At 38.4% G+C, this 18,951-nt stretch overlaps 1 protein-coding gene across 2 annotated transcripts in view; it reads right to left on the bottom strand.

The window, feature by feature from the left end:
* diaph2 (diaphanous-related formin 2) overlaps positions 1-18,951 on the bottom strand; it is a 345,696-nt gene that overhangs the window by 130,513 nt on the left and 196,232 nt on the right. For both annotated transcript variants that reach the window (XM_085789352.1, XM_085789351.1), the window contains exons 23-24: positions 6,776-6,877; positions 4,511-4,750 (exon numbers count right to left, since the gene is read on the bottom strand). In XM_085789352.1, coding sequence (XP_085645478.1) covers positions 4,511-4,750; positions 6,776-6,877 — 342 coding nt within the window. The remainder of the gene's footprint in view (positions 1-4,510; positions 4,751-6,775; positions 6,878-18,951) is intronic.

Raw genomic sequence — 18,951 nt, 5'->3', positions numbered from 1 at the left:
ATTAAAAATTAAGGATCTCACAGTTAGAAATGAAATATATATTTTCATGTTGAAATAAAAAGAGATTTTGTTAGTGGTTACACATTCAGTCAAGAGCCTCTGTAAAGGCAAGGGGATTCCTAGGTAAAGCCAAAGGCACTAATGCTATTTTCACACTACTTTGCATCAGGAATTTCAATCAATGTAGGGTTAGATATCGTGAGAACTGTGCCACTGGTTGTGCTGTATTTGTGCACAGGCTGTATGGAGCTGGTCTATGCTGAAGTCTAGGGTCATCTGTAATCCAGGTCCATCCCCTGTCCTGGCCATTTCAAAGTTTGTGCTAAAAGCTAAAAGTGAAAGGGGCTTTTACTATCACAGTTTCAAAACTTTGAAATGCTCTCCTCCCTAAGGCTGCCTTCAGTTCTACCTCAAATCTTCTCTTTTAAACTACTACATACAGTGCATTCACAAACTGTTCAGATCATTTGAATTCCTTCACATTTTGTTAAATTGCAATCTAATGCTAAAACAAAAAGAAACAAACAAATAAACCAACCAATAAAAAAATGTGTTCTTTCATCAATCTACATTTAAAAGCCCACAATTGCTGTACATTTTTGCTAATTTATTAACTAAAGTACCACACACAGAAACAAGAATCCAGAACCTCAACTATGACTCAGGTGCCTCCCAGATGAACTCCAATCAAGGTGGAAAAACATCTCAAAGGTCATAAGAAGAAATATGAGGCATCTTAAGATACACTTCAAGAGTTCAAGTGAAGGGTATGAATAATTATGTCAATTTTGTTTTCACTGGGTCAATATGAGGTATCGAGTGTATGTTGATGAGAGAAAGTAAATATTAATGCATAAGGTTGCAACATAGCAAAAATAAAGGGTTAGAGCACTCTTTTAATGCACTGTAAAATGCCTTTTTTATGGCTGCCATATTTTTTACATGTTATATTTTAATAGGACACCTGGGTGTTGTATGTGTAAAGCTACACCTCAAAATAAATCTATCCATTTGAAGTAAATGGGAAAAGAGTATTTCAGTGTTGTTGAAAGCAAATTCTGAAGTGATATCATTAAATCTTACACAACAGAAAATGCGTTGAGGTAGCATTACTCCAAATCCCTCACCACTTAGTACAATATAGCCCAATACATGAAGCATTTAAAGTGTTAAAGTGGCTGTTTTAAAATGAAATTCCACTCAAATTTCAATTGAGGAAATAAATAAATAACACAATAATTAGTTAATAAGAGAAGAAGTGGCGATGGGACTTAGAAACCTCACACTAACAGAGGGATTGCCAGCACTTGATTTCTCAATTTAATGTCTGTGGAGCTCCAGCACAGGATGAAAACATTATACGCTTGCATATATAATCAAATATATTACTGTCTAAAAAGAAGAAAAGGGAAATGTAGTACATAAATAAATCACAGCGTAAGAGCTCTGTGAATAAAACAACAAAAGTGATACTAGATTACCTCCTGCCCAATACAAACATTGGTGCTGAGGACATGACTTGCACAATAGCAATGGTAACAATGTTGATTATATCAGATATTTTGACTGTGGAATATGCTATATTTCAAAAGCAGGACACAAGGTCACACGGATGCTGGGTGGATGACTCTCCTATTAAGTCAAGTGCCTATTAGATAGCCTGCTCTGTTCTACTTAAATCGAACACAAATCATTGCCATGTGTTCTTTAATTATTAAGGAGAACCTATAAAAGTGTTTTCCCCACGGTGAGAGGAGGATAAGGCCCAAGAGAAACAATATTTCTTTGTTTTTGAGTAATACAGCAGATGGTCGCATGCATTTACATTTTATTATGAAACAAGTCTCTCCTATACTCCGAAGCATCATTCTTATTTGTATGCGTTAGTTTGACTGGTACTGACTCATAAAAATGTAAAAACTTAACATGACAAACACCAAGCCATTTGGATGACCTGTTGAGTTGAAGGGGAACTATGCAAGTCCGGTGTAGTCTTAATCTGCCATAAACAAGAAATTACGGATTATGGGACGTGTTTGTGTTGTGGTGCCACCAAGACAAGATCTGGGACACCGGGTCGGAGGCACTGATATTGCAATTCTGGTTTTCGGGCAAGAGAGCCTCAATTCTCCCTGTCATTTAACCATCACAGTTACTCTGGAGCTGTTTAATTAAGGTGCAAATCTTACACAGTTCCCCTTTAAAAGTAAAGTAAAAAAAAAATAGTAAAGTCATGTCATCTGCTCAGATCTTTTACACACAACACATTTGTGAAATCCATGGAGCTGTGTAAAGCCAGAAAGGATGTTCAGCTTGCTGAATGCATGAGGCTCCTGGGAGATTTGTGTGTCCTTGGCAGGACGAGGGACCATAGTGGAGGGCTGAGGGGGAAGGTGGGTCAGCCTGTGCCCTTCTCCTTGCAGCTCATTCCCATCATCAACCTCCTCCTCCCTGATGAGCCCATTAGGTACCCTAGACCTGCTACCCAGGGGGCCATTTACTTGATTGACTAAAGTGAGAAAGCAGACTTTTTTCTTGTCCATCAATAATGGCCCAATCAGCCCCCTGAGGCGTTACCAGGTTCTACACTGACACTTCACACTGATTCAGTCAGCTTGCAGAAATACCAAAGGCACACTGAATTCACCATACTTAAGCCCTTTTCACACATGCAACTTGCAAGACTGTTGGCTTCAGACATGTGTGTAAGGTGGTGGCTTATGGCATTTACACATGGGCTGCCCATATGGAAAAAGCCCAGGAAAAGTGTTTTCACATGACATGACTGATCCAGTTGACATGATTATTTAAGGTATATCAGTTTTTTTCCCCACACTCAGAACAGTTGTTCTACTGCTAGAGAAGAGCAGAGAGTTTGAAGAAAACTGCACTGCAAAAGATGTGTTGTAAATTCTTACACCGGCAGAATAAAAAATGGATTTTGTTATTTATTTTAGTTGTTAAGCCCCACAGTTTGATTGGCAACCACAGGAAGCGATGGGAGGAGGCTTGCCCCTGCTTCAGCACCCCCATGAGTTCCTAAAGCACTCTGTAGGCTGCCCATTAAATATTGTCATTTTTATAATCAGTTAGATAAGACATTGAATAGCGTGCTACAACATGGTGCCAAAGCTACTTTAAAAGGACAACACAACAAATTTCATGTTTGGCTCCAAGTTAAAGTGTATTTGTTCACATGCTGTTGATTTTGTAGATAGAGTGGTGATGCTGACGCTGATCTTTGTTTGGTAAACAGCTAGCATGAAGACAATTTGGACATATCTTAGCTTATGGTCCGATTTTAATTTATCATTCTTGATATCATCACTGTTTTTGGAAAGGGTTTGTATGTGGTCAGGTTCTAGAGAAAATAGGTCTGAATACACAGTCTGCATTTATGAAACATTTTAGTCAAGAATTATCTGGATAAGATTACCTTCCTGAAGACAATCCGGATTCCATACCAAACACACTATCTCTATCAAAATGACAACATTTGAGAAAAGCCACAACTAGACTTATGACTTTAAAAAGAAAAATACAAACAACAACTAAACAAATTTATGGCTACAAATAATAAATAAACACAACCCTTTACACTCATCTTGCTTTTGTTGGTTAAAGTTATATTTTAAAATCCAAGGTTAACACCCTGTTTTCATTGTGACACAACCAACCATAGCTTTTTCTTCAGTGGGGCTGGCATTCTCTTCTTTTACCTCAGCTTAAGGCATCTTCCTCTCAGAGCATGATGCAGGAAAGCCTCTTGTCCCTTTGCCTGTCTAGTGTAAGTTTGCATGTGTGTGGGGCTGACAAGGTGCGCTTCAAGAGCTTTGTTGTGCTTAGTATAGCTGTGTGTGCATGGCAGCCTATCCTCTCTTTCACACTTTTGACTGCTGTGATTTTACCTGGCAGTGGATACGGGTGCTGCCTTTACTGGCTCAAGTTGCCTGATAAAGTTTGAGTTATTTGTTGTATCAAAACTAGGACTGTCGAAGTTAACGCGTTAACACATGCGATTAATCTGGAACAATAACGTGTTAAAAAAAATGAACACACAATTAATCACATCATGTATACAGTCTATCGTCTGTGTGTCACATCACTGTGTAATGGATAACTGTAGGTGCATAAACTGAATCCTTAAATAATACAGTATATAAGAGAGAAGAGAAGAAAATGTAGGTAGTATAAGTATATATAATATGATTAATCACAGAGTAGTATTGCGATTAATCAAGTTATTTTTTTACAGCCCTAATCAAAACCTTTTTAATTGTTGTTTTATCAGACAGATGTATAAAAATCTGTTCTAAATCCATGGGCGTACATGTATACTGGTATTTTGAAATATGCACCTGCAGATGCATTAGCTCATATGAAACAGATGACAACTTTCTAAAATCAAATCATGCTTTCAACTTTCTAAAATCAAATCACGCATTCAGAATCACCTTTCGCATTAATTTCACTTCATGTTTCAAAAATATTCAGAGTGGTGATGTGTTACCTTGCAGAGGAAGCTGATGTTGAAACCAAATGTCTGGGCGTTCCTCGAACCAGCATTCATGTAATTGCCGACCAGCAACACCAACTCCAGGAGCTTGCTAAAGCTGTCACTCTTCTTCACCTCCTCACAGGCGAATGTCACATTCATGATGTCTGGCCGGATGTTATTCACCTGCTCCTCAAACGTCAGCTTGAACAAAATGCCGTTGAGACGTGGCCGTAGGAGCTTCACTGAACTCATCTGACATAAAAAAAACAAAAAAAACAATCATGTAAGTGTTTGTATTGACAAATGACAAGGCCACAGAAGTCAACACTGTAGTTAGGTTCGGGGTAACTCTATTCCCAGGCCAGTGCACAAATAACACTATAAACAGATTTCTCAATCATCAATTTTTCTCCTACAATTTGAAATTCTCTACTACAAGAACTTTTGATATGGTGAGCAAACACAGACACAAAATAAATCCCATAAATCATATAGGGCGCCATCACTGTCATATTGAATCCCCGGTGTAATTACTGCTGTGACTAGTTTAAATGAAGTGAAAATTAACTACCCTCTTAAACAAATGGGATTAACCTGTTTCCTGCTTCCCTCCTGACTTTCATATGGATAAGGCAGCCTCCCATTAAAAAGATTTGTCATAAATAAATAACAGCCCCAATCAATACTTGTGGGCTTGGGAGTGGAAGCCAAAGAAAAAAGGGAAAATGAGAAAAAATGGCTATGAAAATGGGAGGGAATTAAAACAAATAGGGTTTTGGCTGTAAGATATGTGGCAAAGCAGCAACCACAGACAAATTCTACAGATTGCTGCATAATCCGGTGCTTGAAGGCAACCTTCAGATCCAGCCCATAATGTTTCATTACCGCTTAAATTTATTCATGTATATGGGAAAGTCGTCTGTGACACACTACCCCTGCCCCCACCCCTCTCTCTCTCTCACACACATTCCCACCCACCTCAATTCCTCGCACATACACATATGTGCATACACAATCACATAGTTAAGCGCACACATTCCCTCTCTTGAACTGATTCCTATACAATAAGGAGAAATCACAATGAAAGTGGGTACGTTGGTGACAGCTCTGGCAGAGAAAAGCTTGAACATGGCTTATTTCCCAGGGGAACTAAATAGCTCCGCATTGAGGAGCTACTTCATCAGTGAGGAGGTATATGATCATAACATTGGTGAGATCATGAGGGAAACTGCCACCCCCTCCTTCATTAAACCTCCTAAAAGACATAGGCAAGAAAGTCTTTAACAAGTAAAGAGAATAACTTGGGAGATGGGTCATGTCTGTGACCCTTGGAGCTAATTGAACATTTCTTTTGTAAAACTCTGTAATATACCTCTCTGATCTTGTTGTAAAGTTAAGTTTAAAGATAACACTTCCTCTTGCGGTTCCCTAAAGTGCTGGGTATTCACTTGGTAAATGGATGGCAAGAGCAGTTAATTAAAAAGTAATTACAGCTGTAACTAAGTGGAAAGGTCAGAACAGCATGTCGATGTATTTTTCTTCTTCTACATCTGATTTACGGTGCAACATTTCAACCTGTGCTTTCAGTCATCCCCCATGTTTTTTTTTGTTTTGTTTGTTTTCTCTTTCTTATCAAGCAACAGATTGATTGATAAAAAAATAAAATAGGAGGCACAATAAACAAGTTGTGGTAATTAATCTGATTTGTATAGTCAAAAAACTGAAGACTGGCACTCCACACTCCAATACAGTTGAAGTTTTGATTAAATATTTGTTCTTTTGATATTGTTATACTCCACGTTTACAGCCTGTTACCCCAAGTAATATTTATCTACCACTGCAAAAGATTTTGACTCATTGTAAATCAATTAGAGTATTGGGGAAACACCACCAAGCTGGTTGACTACAGCTGTATGCTTTTCAAAGAACTTTATAACAGGCAGGATTTATAGCCTTAGGGTACGATTTTATCATGAGACAACACTGACAGTTGGTGTCAAAATATGGAATTCACTGAGTTCTCAATGCTGAATCCTAATCAGAAATGATTGAACTGTTCTTTGGCTGAGTCAAAAGTACTTATCTTTTAATCACAGCCATGTCATTTGGAAATTGGGAGTTTTTCTTTTTATCAAATATACACTTTCTACCGTTAGATGTTTTAATTAAAGATTACTACAGCTCTTGGGGATGCATACCACTAAATTATAAATTTCTTAATTTCATGGTGCCACCTTAACCACAATCCAAACACAGAACACAGGAAATTATACTCACCACAATACCAAACTGCTCCGACTCCACTAGCTCTTCATATTCACCCTTTAGTTCCGCTAGCGAATTCAGCTCTTTCTGCTCTGGCAGGTTCTTTATCAGGTTCTACAAATGGGAGAGCACACACAAACAGAAACAAACACAAACAGAGACACACAGAGACGCGCACACACGCGCACACACACACACACACACACACACACACACACACAGGGAGATACTGTTAATGCAAATCTCATTTTCTGTCCACGTCAGGATAAAAATCACCTCACACAGAAGGATGACTGAGAATCTTACACTGTAGGAAAAGTCCGTACAAGCAAAAGGTGAAGCTGCTGTTAAGTGTATCTCTCTTCAACTTAGCTGGTTAGCTAATAGTCTGCGCTTAATTCATATGGGACAGTACAACTGGTAAAGCAAAACATAAACCTGTGCAATTTAATGCACTTTTATAACGGCATGACAGAAAAAATGAGTCACAGATTCAAGGCTCCTCTTCAATTTATAAATGAATAGGATGATCATTTCTGTCAAAACAAAACAAACAAAAATAATTCCATATATGCATATTTATTGGACTTAATTTCAGTCAGAATGAATAGAGGTTTGCTGACAGTCTGGTAGGAGAGTGAGTAGATAAGGTCACATAATCACCGCTCACTGCTGGCCTGGTTTACTGTGACAGTAGTGGCCCTTAGCCAATTACTGAACATGTCAGGCACCTTCAGATAGCTGACCTTCTACTGCATAATCCACATCACCTTGCAATTGCCTTAAAAATACATGCAACGGGTTTGCCATTAATTTGCCGCATCTCTATTAAATTACCCTTGTAGAAGCAGAAAAAAAAGATGATGCTGTTAGTGGTGAGGCTGAAGATTAGGATGGAGATGAGGCAGATAATGGGAGGGGCTGTGTTTTCTGTAAATGTTAATTGTTTGTGTGAAGGTCAGCCAAGTTAATAAAATTGACCACAGCGACTTTTCCCTTCTTTTTCTCAGAGGAGAAGAAGAAGAAAAGGTGCCCTTTTCCAGGTCTTCACAAAGCTTCCTTCCCCACTCCCCTAATGTATTCAGCGGGAGCAGACTGGCGCAGGGTCACGTGGGCAGATGGGAACTCAGACACAGGGACAACAGAGAGCAAACACAGCTACTGGGCCACGGGCCTGGCTGACCACTTTATAGACCTCGGCAGTCATCGTGGGCACCATGGCCATAGTCTGCTGCCCACTAATGATGACATCTCTGTCTTTCCCCTCAGGGAACTCAGCAATATAAAAAGTAACCCATAATGCAGGCCTGGCATTCCTGTTTGGGAGGGAGCCATTATATCAAATGTTGCTTGCTTTTGCTGAAGCCCCAATTAGGGTCTGCGGCAAGCAATGGTGCCTTGATAATGAAGGCTTTTGATCATATCAGCAGAAGCAGAAAAGATGGTTGATGATATAAATAAGAAATAAAAAAATAATCTTATTTGTGTAATTGGAATTGTATATTGGAGCTAGATGATGACTGGGCACACATTTCCTTCCCCCCTCCCCTATGGACCACAGCAATGGATGCACTGTACACAACACAGAGCCTTAATGTCGCTAATTATTCACTCATGACCTTTCATAAAGAAACTTTAACTGATACTCTTTCATAAATCTACTGACTTTTTCATTAAAATGTGAAAAAAACAGATTCTGGATTTTTTGTTATTTTGATCACAAATGCGAGTTGTAGTAACATTTTAATCTTTTCGTAGTGTAGTCTTAATCAAATAACATCTTCCTGTCAGATTTTAAATATTGATTCTATTCAGATTAAGAGCATGTTGGTGTAATCATAAAAATCCAAGTGAACAAAAGTGATCTGCTGTTTATTTTCAGATGAAAGATTAACACTGTCATTCCTATAGTAACAAACTGCTTCTTTGTAATAACTTTACTAACAACCAACTTTGTTAGTGAATTTGTAACAGTTCCTCTTGACCACAGATATATTCACTCTGTTTGCTCTGTATAAAACCAGAAGCAAACCATTCATCCATTACAACAGTTACTGCAACTACTGTGGCAAATCCAATTATTTAGACTGTTCTTCTTGGGCACTGCTTCCTGAGCAAAGAGCAAAAAGACAATTAGGGGCATGTTTTCACGCTTATACAGAGTGTCTTTTACTGAGTCCTTTTTGGCATAATATAAAATGAAAGAAAGATGTCCTTGTCCTATATTCACTCTGTTGATGAATGTATTCCAGCACCTGAATCTCTCCTTTTAAAACTTATCAGTGACATTCACATCCATGATGACATACAGTTCACAAACACATACATGGATAGTGCACAGAGCTCAGGCCATTCAGAATAGTCAATGGATTCCCAACATGGAGACCTTGATAATTACCATTAGGAGTGGTCTTAATGTTTTGAAAGAGGTGAAATGATTTTAAAACATGTCACTGCTGAATACAAGTGAAGAGCACAAAAACGAAGACAAGGTAATGAAAAATCGAATCCACCTTGTGCTTGTCATTTCATTTGTCTGTCGTCTTGTTAATTATCAGAAACCCCATAGAGCACAATTGACACAAAGGCAGCACCATATGTGAGGCATTGTGGGAGGCTGGGTGATGATGCTGGGCCAGACTCTGCACCACAGGCCACCAGACATACACAGCAGTCTAGGAGAGATTACTGCAAGTAAGCTAGCAACACTACACATTCATTTACAGCCTTGAGCGAAGATGAAGGCACTACATATCAGCACATGTGCCAAGCTACCGCAAGCCACAAAAAAAACAGCGACAGCAAATAGCTGAATTTGTTGTTTGGGTTAAAACCTTATGAATACTAGTATCTCCTTGTCAAAAATAAAACAGATTGTAGGCTAAATGTGTGAAAACAACAAATGTATTCATTACCTGGTAAGTATATGCTACGCTTTCACTGAGAATATGTTTAAATGATGAGTTCTTTCACAATGTGTATTGGACAAAAGATGAGTGGAAAAAGAGGCGATAACACTTCCGTGCTATCATGTTCTATTGGAAATGCGATGTAACTCATTTACTTTTACAAACCTGGCCTCTAAGGGTGTGAATAACAACTTCAACACAGGTTTAGTTAATTAGAAAAAAAACGATGTGCATTATAACTCTACTTGCCATCAGAAACCATACACTGATTGTATGATTCCTGACTAAATCTGAGTTCCAATGTGCAACTGTTTCCATTGAGTTTGTCAGTAGGAATCTTTTTTTTCCCTGTTGGCTAAGAAACGCTCAGAGTATATGAACAATGTTTGCGTGTGTGATCCTGGATATATTTTGCCTGTCAATCAATCATATGCTCAGATTGAGAAATTAGAAACAATTAATATTGTCAAGGACAGCAGTGGTACAACTGCATATTTATTTCCAGCTGTGTGAAAACAATGTAAGCCGTCTGGTCAAAAATGCAGTCACTTTCAATTTAAAGAATAACAACAGCATATTGTTTTTTTTATTGTTATTCTACTCTGAAATAGATTAGTATATCATTGCACACAATACAAAATCTATTTATTATAGATTTCCTGTCAGCAGGTCAACTCAAGGACTCAGAGAGCCCCATAATGCCATTAATGGTGGTTTCCCCTAAGATTCACTTGGAGCTGTGGATTTTTGGGGTGTATAAACAATGTACAAAATAACTACTAATAAAAATGCACTGCAGTAAATATTGTCAAAATATTCCCACTACTGCAACCCAGACTGTGAAAGGCCTGTACTTGAGGAATGGAAGCAGTTGCGAGGGTAAAGGAGAGTGTAAAAGTAATGAGATACAGGTTACGGTTCACTAAACATTTGTAGAGGATGACAGTATCTGCAGGGCTTTCACTTCCATACTTTGATCTCTGCTGCTGTCATCCAGCTTCCAGTGAATCAAGTTCACAGTTTCACAGGATCCGCAAACCCATGCCAAGTTAATACAGTTTAAAAGGGGAGCATTAGACATCAATTAGGCATAAACTTTAAACATACAGTTTACACCACTGCATGCTGCTTAAATCAGCAGGTGCTGATGTAGTGCAACATAAAGAGTCTAAAACATTAAATGCCAAAATAAAATCATTAATACATTTTGTATTTTGTTGAAAAAAAGTAATGTTAATGAATTGTCAGTCTAATGCGTTGTTATGGTCTATCCATCTTTCTTCTTTATTTGTATAAACTTATAACATATACTGTACCACACCTAATTTTCCACCTGCACATTGTGCAATAGAGAGCTGGGAGGCACATACCCAACAGTAATGTCAAAAAGATAGAGATGACCCCAGAGGCCATAAGATATAGTGTGAGACAGGTCAATTAATAAAGCTTTTCTCTGAGCAATTAAGTCTTTATTAAGCTGGGTTCAATAAAGGAGGAAAGAGGGAGAAGCCCCTGATGTGCAAAAGATGATCTGAGTAAAGCGTGTTCCACTATATGAGGCTGATGAGAGCTACAACAAAGACAGAACAGGAACCATGTCTCCATGTGCTTGACAGATATAATTTTCTCATTTTAATTGATTTTCTCCTCAATTTTTGGAGACAGAAATGTGGTATTCTGCCCATGCTTTGTGATGAAGAGCAGCGTGGGACTGCTATCTCCGTAGTGTGACACCTCAGCAGGCTCCCTACCTGGCTTATGGCAAATCAGTGAAGACTTCAGTTTGAATCAATAACAAAATAATAGACAGACAAGAAGTCTTCTAAACATTCTACAAGGCTCACTTCTCTAACCAACGCTTGACAATTCCAGAGAAGACATTATGTGCAATTTCAAAAGTTTGCCTTTTTCAAACTAAGCTTAAGAGCAAAAGAGAAAAAAATACTTTACACAATAGATTTGTGGGTGTAGACAGCATCTATCTCAAACAAAAGGTTACTACCACAGAACTGGAACTGAGAATGTGGAACAAAGGCCATCAAGTTGTGTTTTTTTTTACAAGAATAGGTACAGTTTTGACAGAGTTCCCACTAAAATGGTGTGTGGTTACAAAGGTAATAGTTTCAGTTCAAATTGTATCAACCATATAAAACCACAGTTTTATAAACAATCATGTGTAAGTGTTTACAATTACACCACTTGCTTTAAACTTGAAATGTTAATTTGTGCAAGGTTTAAATAATGAAGAGGAATAAGCTAATCAAGAAAAAAAGAAAATGAACATCAGCAATGATCTGGAAATCTTGTCTAACATGTAGATATGTTAAACAATGAACATCAGTCATACATGCTGTTTTAGTCTTACAGAATCTACACCCTGCCAAACCACACAAACACCTCAAATCTCACTATGAGCAAAGCCACAGTGACAGACTGACAGGCAACAAACTGAGTGTGACAGATTCTAAAATCGCATTAAACTAAATGAGAAATGCAGTTTGAGAGAAAGACACAAACACAGTGAGAGAGAGGGGGAAAAAAGGCTGAGAGACAGAGATAGAGGGGGGAGGGATTAATTTGAGGGTTGGGGCTGGAAAACCTGACAGACTTGGTGTGACATTAAATTTGTCTTTTAGAAGGAAATATGAAGGATTTTTTTTTAAATGCGCACACCTGAGCACTTACATTCACCATGAAAGGTGTGAAGCAAGATTAAGAGGGAAATTAACAAGGCATATGGAAGGATCACATTAAGAAACAAAAGAGATAAGCAGAGAGATAGAATTTGGTAAAAAGAGACAGGAACCGAGGCGAGCAACAGACAGAAAAAACAAACAAATAAAAAAACAGAAACACAGAGTGATAAACAAAATGTGTCTGAAAGCCTAATCCACTTTCACTTGAATCTGTTGAGAGCCCTCAGTACTTACAAACAAATCTACCCTTCATAAATTAACAGAACGACGGCTGTGCCGTAAAATGTGAATGCATATGTAATTATTCCATATATATGTGATACAACTAGTTTTACTAAACTCATGAAGACAAGCTATATGCAGAACATTTGATGAAAAACAAAACTGTCAAGGTGGAAATAAAGGAGACAAACTTCACTGGATCAAAATTCTTTCTCGTGTAATTCTTCGTCTCTTATTCGTCTAATACAGTCATCCTCGCACGCTGCTCGTATATGAGACGATAAATCAAAAAAGAATAGAACTCGCATGCAAAACAGTAATAGAAATTAATTTGTTTGTGGAGACTGCTGTCTGCGAGTGTCTCTGTGAGTGATGTGCCATCTGTCACTGAAACAAAGACACTGAATTGCAGAGTGAAAACAGAAAAAATAATTTTTACTCCGTTAAGAAAATATAGTACCCAGTGTGCCTGAGGAGAAGCTGCATGGACTCCATCTAATCAAAATTTAACTGTTGTGCTGTATGCCGTGTGTGTGTGTCCGTGATGTGCGTGTGTGTGTGTGTGTGTGCTTAATCAATATTCAACCTGAGGAGAGAGTACCTGGCCAGGACCCTGTGGCGAGAGATCAGCAGCGTGGTGATGATCACTGAAAAGTACATGTAGTACCTTGGGTGCTGGCCATCAATTTCTGAATTTGATATTGCACCAAGCCAGGCCTCCGCTCTCTTTCCCTTGCCTTTACTTTGTTTATTCAATACTTCTCCTTTTCTGTTTTATTTTTCCAGCCCTAGCAAATCAGCATAATGTATTTCACATTTCATTGTTAAATTAGCATTTGATGCAGAAGAGAGTTATGTGCTGTGTGCCAAAATAAACCACAATTAAGCCCAAGGGGGACCCTGATTCTCCTGCTTAAGCTCTAATCCAACAGACCCAATGCAAAGCCATACTTATCGCCTTGCCCCACATGTGCACTTTTACACCATGCAAATGATGCCCAACAATGTGCCAGGCTGCTACAATCACCTGTTGTTACAGCAGAGAACAAAGACTGGCATGGGCACTGCCAGACCCTGCAGCCAATGGACTACCACATGTAATGATGGGTCCATGCATTTGGATGAGCATCATGGTGATCTGGGTGATTGACAAGAGAGATAAACAATAATGACAAGCAAGGCTAGTAGGAGAGACTCCTGTGAGACCTGGCGGAAAGGTTGTTGCCATGGCAAGGTGTAGAGAAGTAGAGCATACTCGAACACCAACAACACTGGTTGTTTACAGCAGGTAAACCCAGTCAGCGTGCACTACGACTCAGTGTCACATACTATATATTTTGATACAATTTAAAAGTGAGATGAAAGAAAAAAAGGGCAAGTGTGCGGACCTAAGCGACTCTGGTCAAAGCAACTCCAGGAGCAACAGGTCTCATGGGTAATCTACAGAAGAAAGCTAATCTGGTGCATTAGCTAAAGGGTCAAATATTGCAGTGTGATTTCTGTTTTCAGTATGCATTATAGCTTTTAATTATTTGTGGTCATACTGTATGACTAAATGAAAAAGAAAAAAAGAAAAAAAAAGAAGCAAAAAGAAAAAGATGAAACTGTAGAGTTGCAATGTCTCTCATCATTTCTGTGAGAGCAACCGCTGTGACTATTTATATTATGAAGAGATATTAAGTAAAACAGTACCAAATGACCATCTAGGGATCAAAGTCATACTGGTAAATCTAATTGAAATCAACACAATGTATATTAGTTTGTATTCAATAATGGCACTTCTATTTTCCTAGGTGGAGAAGACAGAAAAGTAAGACAAGAAAACAATGTTTTTTCTGTCATTTTTTTTTATCTGTAGGAACAAATCAAGGTTATCTATTGCTCAAAGAGATGACAGCATTTAGATGAGTAAAAGCTCCATAATTTTTCTCTTAAATGGAGGTGAATATGTATTGTATCAAAGTAAGTACACAAGCTAAAAAGTACAAAATCCCTTAAAATAATATGCAGAGGGGAGGTGAGGCTCTTTTTCTGGGTCCTTGTGTATGTCCAGGATCAGGAAGACATTGAAACATGTTGGTCAACCCATCAGCACATCCTAATGTATACTCCTGTTTAACTAGGTACTTTTGCAGCATTGTATCATTTATTTCTTGCCCACGCCAAATCAGGATCTGTGAAAATGAGTTTAAAGTGTGTGATATTATACTGTTAATTCTAAATCATAAAATGAATACAAATGTGACCCACTGTTTATTTAATAGCTCTAGTATGTCAGAGAGTGAGTTCTAAAAATTATTTGCACACATTTACTCATTAGGACATATTGAGTTTAAATATGAGAGATGCTGGTCATTTCCCTGTGCTTCTCTGATATTCTTACTGGTGCATTTGCACACAACATAGGGCAACACTAATTACAAATGAATAGCGGCAGTGTAGTGTTAGTCATTAGCCTTTCCTTTTGAAAAGGAGATGGGGTAATATAAAATACATTGGCAGACATTAAACATTAAGAAGCCACTCTGATATTCCGCAAAACAAGCCCCCAGGGCCATATCATCTGCTGACGAGAGTTAGCTTACCACACACACCAAAAACTGGGCGTGCTTAAACATTTAGTGATGACTCTCTCATTTCAGGCAGCTAGATCACATGTTCTGGGTAGGGGTGGGAGAATAAAACTGCTCTGGAGTGCAAAACTGTTGTGTTTGATTGATTTCTCAGCGTAAGTGTCTTCTATGTATCTACATCCTTCTATGTTAATTCTGATTTCATCTTTAGCTAGATAACAATGTTTCAGGCAACCTTTGGCTTGTGGTCCTGACCCTGTACTGTACATCACCCGACCCTCAGTTTTCTCCTGTGTAACACTCCAGGATATTTGTTGTTTAAAAAAAACAATAAAAAACTAATTGTGGACATAATTTACCATGTTAAATGTGCCTGTTCCAAAAAAGCCTGAAGGCACTAACTGGATGTTGGCCTGGCCTCAGCAGCTGGAGTCTGATTCAGAATAGTAATTGTTGAACTTAAGTGACCAACTTAAGCTTCGGACACTAAATATGACCTTTTGTGACTGTTTTGATCCACTGATGTTAATGTAGTGATGAGCTATGATGAGACGTTGTTAAATTAGAAAAGGGCTATAATTGGACTACACATGTACTATACTGTATACTGTAACTATATATTGTGCATGAGGAACTATGGCCTGTTTCTGCCTGATGCAGGCAGGAAAGCTGATTAGACCTTAAAAAGCTTATATGTGCTTGGGCGGACATTAGAAGAGGATATGCATGGACTGTAGGGAATTTAAGAATTTAATAACTGTAATCACAAAGAACAATTTCCCAAGATATGCCAATTAAGGAACAAGGGAACAGAAGGTAGTCCAGCAGAAATATTGTACAAGAAAAATAATAAAAAGTAGCGAAACAAAAGAAGATGCTTGGAGAGCTTGTAGAGTACTGGCTAAGCATTAATCTAAATTCCTGGAAACCAATACCACTTAATCCCTTCTACTGTAAGTAAAAATATTGGACACAATTCCTCCCAGAAGTGGAAAAACCACGTGTATGATAACAATAACAAAATTGTCAGCCACTTGAACCTGTTGAAGATATTTCCAGGGAGTTTTCCCACAATGGTATCATTAGATGGTCCAGATTAATACTTATTTCCACCTAATTTGAAAAGGTATTCCCAGTGAAATCATTTCAATTGATGAAATAAATGTGGTTTACTTACAGGTATTTGGTATGACAAATGTTCCAGCTCCATGGTCCAAATGACTATATGTATAACTTGTCAGTGTGAACACTACTTATGGTAGCAGGAATAATATGGTTTACATTATTTTAACTTATATTATTGTGATCTATAAGAAAGTATTATAATAAGTATAACTATCATATGTTATACAGTACCTGCAACTGGCTAACTATTGCTGCTGAATGTGCTGACAAATACTAATGCAAAACGCCACTGCTCCACATTACAAAAAAAATAAAATAACATGAGAAATATCTTAACAGGTACATCTAATAAGTCACTATGCAATTAAACCCTCAATATATTACATCACAGTAACCCTGCCAGTGAACTATTACTAGTAACCCCCTGCATGTGTGCCAGTTGATTACACCATAAACTATTCAAGTTTACAAGTGCTTATTAATAATCTGGGCATTGTTTAGCCTCCTTGTGTTCAATTGGCAAGAAATATAAGGGCATGAGACCAAATACCATCATTATGCCAGTTAAGCCCACTCCCTGGGGCAAAGAGGCTGTGAAGGACTTTGGGAGAAATGAAAACACCAAGGAGAGCCAACGTAAGTAAATGACAGCAAGGTCACGGGCATAGCCACGTCATGACTTAAATAGTGCAGTTGAGGTAGAATACACTTGGCCACAGTGCTACCAGAAAGAACTACTGTAGGGGGGTTACAAGTTGTGAAGTGCCAAACTAAATGCAAACACAATGCAACCAGACCCCTGAAGCCCAATGTGCATGTGTGCTTGACTCTTTCTCACATGAACAAGGTCTACAGGACCATTCCCCCGCTGCTTCTGTTGCCAGCCAACAATAGCAGTGAATAGCTTTGTCAGGCTGTCATCCCTTTAAAAGCACACCTTTGCCAAGGTTTCTCTATCCGTTCACTGAGCCAGTGTTCATTATTGTCTTTCAATGTCCTCTTCATCTCATTGTTATAAGGAATATGGCAGTGGTGTGTCTCTGATGCCTTTTTTAAGTTGATGAAACTGACCAGATACACGAGTGACCTGAGTCCTCAAGGTAAGAAATGAAGAAAAAGGGAAAGGAGGCAGACATAGTGAGGGAGAAGAGTTGCATGCAAATGTGTGTTTGCACACATGTCCTGGTCAGATGATAAATGACACAATTGTGCAGGGGCTAGAAGATTGGAAGAGTAAGTGACAATGTCTTCATTTGCATGTACTGTACGTATGTTTGCATGTGTGGTGCATGGAGATGAAAATAAGTGTGGAATTGCAAGGATTCATATGGAGGCTAGATGAATGGTAAGAGCCAGGACTGTCTGCCAGCATTCAGGGATGTGTACATCATCTCTGAGGCGTTGATGGGCTCTAATGCAGAATAAGGAGGGCCAATCAACTTCTATCTATCCACTCCGCCAGGGTGACACATTGTAGGGGTACTTCAAGGCCAGTGCACTGTCACATTCTGCTGACAAATCATTACATTAGACATGTCGACGGAGAAGGAAGATAATAAGATTGAGTTACAGAGTTTTAGATGCATTATGAACACCTCTTGCTTCCTTGATTCCTTCTATTTTCACTGTTCCTTCCATTTATCAATTCCCCACTTGCTTGTCATCTGTCTTTGCAAAAAAAAAAGAAAATGCTGCAGAGAATTCTGAACTGAACTGAGTTACTGTATGTAGTGTTTTATTTTCCCTTTGTGACAAATGCTACAAGACCAGTTAAAACTGAGCCACTGTTTATCGGAGCTCCTCATCAGCATCCAAGAACACATGCAAGCTTTTTTACGACTGCCAGCCAGGTACAGTAAATCACTTTCTCAAGGTTGGAGTGTTCATTAGTGCACATTTGTAGAAACTGAAAGAAATAAAAAAAAAAGTTATGTAAAGCTGAAAAAAGCAAGGCAATAAAAACAAATAGCATATGTATCAACTCTGATATAAAACCAGATAAAGATAGTTAGCTTAATAATGGTATCTGTATCAATAGTGGTTTTTAAATCTGAATCTACTGAGCATTTTTTACATTAGCAGTCGAATCTGTGGTATATCATGGTATAGCAATAAGTCTTTTTTTTCCTAAAAACTTACTCTTACAAATTTATAGAAAGTTAGCACAAAAGCAGTACAGTAAGTGACAAGCTATTAAACTGTGAAAAGTAACTAACAGTAACTAAGTGCTGATCAAAGGCTATAGAGGTTTCACCCTGCATGCACATCTACCCTTTATTCAAATATGTTTTTTTCTAGAACTTGTGCTTCAAACTCCAGTTGTTTACTTTCACTGTAGGTGCACACACTCAACCCACTCCTGACATTAGCAAGATGGTAAATGCATTTCCTTTTATTATTACCCAAGCCATGCCGACACATTTTCCTACTCTGTATGATTGTGCAGTTGTCCATGTGGATAAATGGTGATTGGCGTGTGGCTGAAAGTGGGTGGTGTAGAGTGATTAATCAGCATAATGAGTGTAGATGAGCACTGTGCAGATGGAGCCCACACTCAGGACTGTGTCACGCAGCAGGAAGTCTCTTTGCTTCCCTTCAGTGCCTCTGTATAGATCCAACTGTATTTCTCAGGCATGTGTTGTCTGCTTCCTTGTTTAATTTGT

Source organism: Trachurus japonicus, chromosome 10 (genome assembly GCF_045865225.1).
Source record: "Trachurus japonicus isolate A0001 chromosome 10, Traja_1.0".
In the NCBI taxonomy this organism is placed as follows: domain Eukaryota; kingdom Metazoa; phylum Chordata; class Actinopteri; order Carangiformes; family Carangidae; genus Trachurus; species Trachurus japonicus.
This window is presented reverse-complemented; position numbering and strand designations above follow the sequence as displayed.